Source organism: Fulmarus glacialis, unplaced genomic scaffold, assembly GCF_000690835.1.
Source record: "Fulmarus glacialis isolate BGI_N327 unplaced genomic scaffold, ASM69083v1 scaffold35561, whole genome shotgun sequence".
NCBI classification, from domain to species: domain Eukaryota; kingdom Metazoa; phylum Chordata; class Aves; order Procellariiformes; family Procellariidae; genus Fulmarus; species Fulmarus glacialis.
In genome coordinates, this window is record NW_009191484.1 from 1 (window position 1) to 7,472 (window position 7,472).

The 7,472-nt window shown below is 45.0% G+C and overlaps 1 protein-coding gene across 1 annotated transcript; it reads left to right on the forward strand.

The window, feature by feature from the left end:
- Positions 1-1,290: 1,290 nt before the first annotated feature.
- KIAA1191 (KIAA1191 ortholog) lies at positions 1,291-6,229 on the forward strand (the record flags this gene model as incomplete). The annotated part of the gene is made up of 5 exons (XM_009586711.1): positions 1,291-1,417; positions 3,071-3,195; positions 4,509-4,615; positions 4,934-5,070; positions 5,527-6,229. Coding segments are annotated over 5 exons (705 nt in total), but the record flags the coding sequence as incomplete, so codon positions are not given.
- Positions 6,230-7,472: the final 1,243 nt, after the last annotated feature.

Below are 7,472 nucleotides of genomic sequence, written 5' to 3' on the forward strand. Positions count from 1 at the left end.
GGCCCCGGCAGCCCTCCTGCCTGGCCGGGGCACCGCAGCGGGCGAGCTGCCCCCTGCCCTCCGCAGCAGAGACCCGCTGGGCCCCGGGAGCCCAGAGACAAGAGACCGGCTTTGCTGCCTGGCCCTGTTGTGGGAACACTGAAGTATGGTTGAGATAGGCGTGTTCTGGGAGTCTCCTCGCTTATGGGAGGTGTTTATGGGTAAAAAAGCTGCAAGATGTGACCAAGTGCAATTAAACCAGAGCAAAAGGGTAGATTCATGTTGGATGTAAATTCTTTACGATGAGGGTGGTGAGACACTGGAACAGGTTGCTCAGAGAAGCTGTGGATGCCCCATCCCTGGAGGGGTTCAAAGTCAGGGGGCATGAGGCTTTGAGCAACCTGACCTAGTGAAAAATGTCCCTGCCTGCAGCAGGGGGGCTGGACTAGATGATCTTTGAATGTCCCTTCCAACCCAAACTGTTCTATGAAATGACTAAGGGGACGCTTTGAGTGCAGGACCAGCTCTTCTAAATTTAGAGGCTGTTAGTTCTAAGTTTGAAGTTAAATGTTGTTGAATGGAAGTAAATAACTCTGCATCCCTTTCAGCTTAACCTCCACTTTTCACCTCATTTTATTTTAAAATCTTTCTCATGGAAGAAAATCTAAAGTTGTGGTTTGGCACAAAAAGCAAACTGTCCAGTCAGGGAACAGTAACTCCTGTGTTAGGAGGAGGAAGCCTATGTTTCATAAGATTTCTTGTTTTCTAGCATTCGTTGTCTGGTTCTTTGTTGCTAGGGTCTCATGATCAGTGGTAGAGCTATGACCACTAGATACACTGAGCAAGAAACTGATATAAGGAATGAGGGGGAGAACAAGTTCTAAACACCAGCCTCTAATCTGTGTGACTGCCATTCTGTAAATAGTTTGTGTTTCTGAGCTGTCTGTGGAAGGGTGCTCTTGCCCAATTGACCTTGAAGTCCAATTTGCAGTTATGAGAATGGAAGTAGATATGTTCTGGTTTCTTTCTTGTTGACCTTTTTGTACTTAGACTAACAACTTGTTGGCTCTAAGCCTGGTAGGATTTCAAATCTTGGATGCAAGTTGCTTGTTCATTGCTGAGAATTATAAGGTTCAGGCTCTAAAGATTCCTGGGCTGTAGTGAGAAAAGCGTATGGGTTTCTTCCATGGGATGAAGGCTACCTGCTAGAGCGGCTTGGCCTTGTGTCTCCTTTGAGTTGTTAGAGGTGTGTCCTGGCAAGGTGCTGAGATACTTTCTCATCTTAAAGTGTACCCTGCTTCTTCCCCACAGATTGAGGAAGGGGATGCTAACATGAATGCACCAGTCATAACTCCTTCATCGTCCACCGAAAGTGTGAACAAGGTACCTGTGGTGAAGGCCAAGGCCACTCATATCATCATGAACTCTCTCATTACAAGTAAGAATTCTCACCTCTAATGTGGTGGCTAATGGGGTGTGGGCACGCGAGCGTGTTCTGGCTTGGTAATGCCTCAAGGTAACTACCAGAGTTCCTGGACAGCTTGTGGCTTCAGACCAACTGCTCTTGAGCTGTATGAGTTTTTTTGGAGGATGCTTCTAGAAGGAAGCAAGGAACTGGGGAATAGGCCACACTTAGTGCCTCTGTGTTTCCAGGTGCTGGAGGTGGGTGATGAGGGAGGAGTGCAGCCTGCTGATAGGACACTGCAGTCCACGCCACCTTGTTGCTGGAGTGCAGGGGCGGCTGCTGCTGCTACTCTGTTTGCTTATTAACTTGCTATTTCTGAATGACCGGTAAAGCTCTAAAATGAACTGAAGTGGTGTGGAGAGCTGACATACTGTGCTAACGGAGCACTTGCTGGTATTTGTTAGTTAGTAGCTGCAGCTGCCTTGCCAACAGTAACACTTATTTTAAAAAAAACAAACCTCATAAATCATGATGCTTTAAAATCAGATTGGATCAGTTATGCTTGCAAAGAAGACATGCCCGTTTGCGACGAGGAATTATGTGTTAACCTGTCCCTGCTGCCTCTTCCTTTAGCAGCTGGGATCTGAGCTTCATCTTTTCCTCCAAGTAGTACTTCCAAAGACTTTGAGATTTTCAGACCAGCATTTTGGAATAGCTATACGTTTGCACTTATTTCAGTCTTGGCTCGAAAATAACCAACACATCAGAAAATAACATCCAGGAATATGGACTTTCTTCAGGAAAGCAGCTCCTGTTCTAGTCTAATGATAAAATGCTAATCTATTTAAAACCATGATGGCCTAAAAATGTTCTTGTGCAGTAAGAAGTCAGGAGCCCCAACCTACACCTCCCAGGAAGAACATTCATTCACAAGTTGGAAATTAACAGGCAAAGGTCCTCTAGACTTCTTATATATACAGTGCAATATCCCTGCAAATAACTTCAACAGTAACATGGGAAGTGTTATCTGTTTTAAAGAAGACATTGGGCTTTTCCAGTAATCCTTCTGTGCTCTGATTCCTTTTGACTTTTTTCTTAGTTCCAGTAGGGAGTGAACATCTTATGCTGGTAGTTGGGGGGGTGGCAAAAGTGCTTATATTTTTCAGAACTGAAGTTGATACCAGTGTATTAGATGCTGGCTCTGTATTTGGCTGAAGTGGCTTATTTTACCTAATCTAGAATCACTGGGAGTCTTTACCACCTGTTCTGCAAGGCTGTGATTGTCAGATTAGCTGGTGTGGGCAGTCTTTCAGAAGACTTCATTTTTTTGTTGGCCAAAAAAAATCCTTTAACCCCTGAATCTAGGGTCTCCTAGATTTAGGAAGTTGTAATTAGGAGTGATGCAGCTTCTTGGGTGAGATGGGTTTAATGACAGGTGTTGGATTTGTAGTACATCTGGTGATCTGGGACAAATCACTGCTCATCTGACTTAGCCCTATGACTCCGGATAGTTTTCAAGTCAGAATATCTCATTAGCTTCATCCTGCTGCCTCTGTCAACTCATCACAACATGGAGGTATGAATGATGAAACAAGGGTCTTGCGTTCAGTTGCTTGAGTTGCCTTTGTTTGCTAGAACTGCTTGTGGTGGCATTTCTGTGTGAATATGTGCTCTTGTCCGTTCCAGAGCAGACTCAGGAGAGCATTCAGCGCTTTGAGCAGCAGGCAGGGCTGAGAGATGCTGGCTACACTCCCCACAAAGGCCTCACTACTGAGGAGACAAAGTATCACCGAGTGGCTGAGGCAGTCCATGTAAGGCTTGTTTTGCATTGGCTTTCTCCGTGAAGGTTGCGTACTAGCTTAACACCTATCTGGTAACATAACTTTTGGAGCATGTTGCTAGGACTCTCCTTAAACTGCTTCCTCTGAAGGCTTTTAGCTCATTGTGTAAAAAAGGTTACCCACTTATATTTTAAAGTTATCGTTAGCCTTTATACATTTGAAACAAACTTTTTTCTGAAATATGTCATATTCCACAGTATGTCAGACTATCACAGTTGTCTTTCCAAGCGGGGACATCCCTAGACAGAATCTAGTTTCTTTCTGTTCATTTGAATGGTGCCCTGCAGTTGGCTGTTGTAACTGCTTGTCCCAAGAGAACTTGTAAACCATGCACTTCTGATGTGGAAGATAGCAGATGAAATTGGGCTTGCCTCTTAGTGGAAATAAAGACAAAGGTCTTGAATCAACATGTTTCTGATGAGCTCAGTTGCCCACAGTAATCTTGCAGCTGGAGTTTAATAATGAACTCCCCAAGTGTACTCCCACAAGGTCAAAGTTTCAATAACAGTGTTGGTGAATTGCATTAGTGTGGCTTGGATAGCCACAGGAAACATTCTGAGAAGGTGCCTGTGTAGTTGGTGTTTGAACTATAACTGCCCTTCAAGTGACTTCTTCAAAGTTCAGTTTGTACTGTCTGACTTATAATAGCCTGGTTCACATACACCCAGTTCCTGTTGATTTTATGACCAGGCGTACTCTTCAAATGCAGTTCACCTCAGTGTTTTAGAGCAGTGTTCCCATCCTGTTGTATGTGGATTACTTCTCAGGGTCTAGTACTCCTAGACCTAGTACCTTCTGTACGAGGTCTGGTCTCGCCTTCATTAGAGAACTTGTGGGACTGAAAGCTTTGCTCTGAGAAGTGCTGCAGACAAATGGTTGCTGTGACATTTAGACTTGTTACCAGATAGCTGAACTGATGCGTAAGCTAGCTCTGCTATATCTGCAACCTTCCTATGAATGCTGGTATTGAAGCAGTGCATTACTGCTGGTTAGTGACTCTGAATTGCAGAGTGAGCTGTAGGTGTTAATTTTACTTCCTCTACCCTGGAGGATGTGTCTTGAGCATAGTGGACTACCAAAATGCTTATATCTGATGTGGAAAGAAGCTTAAGGGGTGTATGCAAGTATTGTAATACTGGGTTTAGCTTTAGATGAAGTGACATTTAAATCCTTTATCACCTGTCATATAAACAATTGTCCAGTTTTGACAATAAAACTGGCTGTTCCTTATGTCTTGCATTTAAGCTCTGTTGCTTCTGTGTTTCTCTTGCCTCTCCTAACAGAAGCTAAAAATGCAGAGTGGAGAGATGACAAAAGATGACAAACAGACTTCTTCTGCTCAGTCCACTCCAAGCAGCACTCCCCACTCCTCTCCCAAGCATAAAAACAGGTACTCTGTTCCTGGCAGACCACTGCCTCCTTTGGTTTCCTACAGGCTGCTGAGGTGGGAGCTGCTACAAATAACCTTCGTACCCAGTGAGGGACTGTCTAAGGGGTGAAATTCAGAGCCTGCTTGGTTTTGTGTTGGATAGATCCAAATGTTGAAAGCTTGTGGAACTTGAGCATACATATCTTCATCCTGGGTGGTAACAAACCTATTAAGTTCGTTTAAATTGCCCCTGATAACTACATGCGAAGTTTCTGGCACAGTGCGGCCACTTGAAGTATTTATTCTCATGTTTTGTACATCTCAATGATTTTTCCCTAGGGGTTGGTTTAGTCAGGGATCCTCTACTTCTATCACTGGCCCAGACGTTGCCATGGAAGCTGGTGGGGACAAATTGCCATCTGAAAGATGGAGCTTTTTTGGACCCAAAGCCATCCAGAAATCCACCAATGATCCAGGTATGTCCTCTAAAATCTCCTGCCCTGCAAGAGCTAGGGGAGAACTGTCACACAAACTTCCTAGCTATTTCTGGAGCCTTATCCTGCTCGCCTTGTTACTTTCTAGGACCACCTAATGAATGTGTGCTATTCATATAATTTCTGTGCCTAAATATAAAGCAGTTAGGTAAAACCTATGCCAAGGGTCTGAAAGTAGAAATAACTTGCATTGAGCTGCAGTGGAAGGGCAGGGTGTGAAGGTGACAGCTTTTTACTCTGCTTCCTCTGCTGTCTGGTGGAACCAGAACTGGAAGTGCCAGTGATGTGGAATAGGCTTTAGATGACATGAAGCTGCTGGGTCTTGCATAGGCTTTCTGCAGTGTTGGGCATCAGTGACACTGCTCACTCCTGGCAACAGTGGAAAAAGGACTTGGCTAGTTTTCCTAGCTCTTACTTGCTGTGATTTTTTTTCATCAGGAGGATTTACCATCCAATCCTATAAGGGTGCCCAGAAGCCGTCCCCAATGGAGCTGATGCGTGCTCAGGCTACTAGGATGCCAGAGGATCCAGTCACCTTCAAACCACCCAGAATGGACATTCCAGTCACAGAAGGGAGGAAACAATCTCCACGTTCCCATAATATCAAACCTCGGGATCTGAATGTGCTCACTCCCACTGGGTTCTAGGAAGAATGCTTCAGGTGTCTTTAGCGGACTACAGGGTGTCTTAGGCTCTGCTTCCCTGTCCCATTGTGCTGCAGTAAAATAGGAAAGTTTCATTTCCAGCTCTTCATCTCAGAAAAGGAAACAGTTCTGACTGGTCTCCTAAAGCCAGTCTTGGAAAAACTCCTGCACTAGCACTAAACCATCCTGTCTGCTGTATTGCACCAGTTCAGTCTGCTAGGCTGCACTAGATGTGCTTCCCAGTACACTGCACCACAGTAAAACCTTGAATCATGTTTTGTGGGACAGGACTGCATGTGGTGTGCAAGCAGGCTGGCTTGCCTACCTGTAGTCTGATTGTCTTGTCCTGCTCAGTGCTGAAGTACCCTCAGGAGGACTGTGGTTCTGTCTGGCAAATATAGAACACCAGCAGAAAATGATGAAAACAAGCAAGGACTAAAAACTGGACTGTTAACTGCCAGAAGGAAGTTGCTCTGGGAATGTGGTGGGTCAGTAAGGAAAAGTGGAGCAGTGGCCATTCTAAGATGCTCTTATTAGAAAGGCAAGGAGCAGAATCTAATGGGGGTTGGCAGTATGAGGAAGAATTGCTTCTCTTCTAACTCTTCACGTTCCTCCAAAAAGGTGGAAGTGACCAGAGCTTGTGTGGCTTGAACCAAGTAATCCCCCTCTCTTCTCTCTGCAAAACAACACTGTCCTGCCTTCTCCTAGACAACAGACTTACAGATGTTTTGGCACTCTGGGTGCTGCTTGATTTGGTGTTGGTTCCCCACCCCCCCCAGCATCTTGAATGAATTGTGTAGAAGTGTGTTAGACACCAGGAGCACTTCTCAAATAGGGTTTTGTTTCATCAGCATTAAATGCATTTTGCAGGGCTGGGGGAGGGCTGAGGGCAGATCAAGGCTCAACATTCCTCCCTGCTCTGATACAGCTATATGTAATTTTTGACCTAGTCAGAACCAGTTACTGGGAACAGCTAACACTCGGTTTCATGAAAAGTGGAAGGAACTCCTGACTACCATCTAATCCCTTAAACGTTATAGGCAGAGTTGCTCTGTAATCTTCACCTATCCTGTGGCAAACAGGTCTCTCTCTGGATCTCACGATTGTGTTGCAGAGCTCCCTCAGCCAGCAGCAGGCTTTCTGTAGTGGCAAGGTGGCCTCAGCAGCCTTGCATATGGTATTGGAAGCTTCTCTGTTGCCAGTTCATTATACAGAGGTTACTTAACAGCTGGTAACTGTTGAGCTCTGGGGTTTCTGCCTTTTTAAACCAAACATTCCTCTCAGAGGCTGAGGCAGAGTTGGCTCACTTGGCTAGCTGCTCTCCCCTCTGAAGAAGCACGTTTTGTGTCTCTGCTTCCTTTCAAGCTTCAACAGCACTGCCAGTGATGTGTTGTGTTGAAAGTCTCCCACCCAATCTAGCAGTTTTCACTGTCGCCACTCATTTGCACCTTGGCAATCACTCTCTCATTTGACATTAATTTATTTGTTGTCTGTATTCATGTCTCTAATGTGTATGATTTTTTTTGTTTGTTAAAAGAAAATAAAATCCTTGTGAATGGAGGTCCTTGGTGTATGTTAGTGCTGGCAAAGCATCTGTGGAAGAAATGTGGGGCTGTCCAGTGAGTGTGGGGTGAAGGTTCTGCCTAATAAGGCTCTCGCAGCACTTGCACTAGGGTGAAATGTTTGCTCTGTAAAACTCTTTTGACAGGGAGAGTAGGTTTAAAGCCAGCTCAGTCCTGT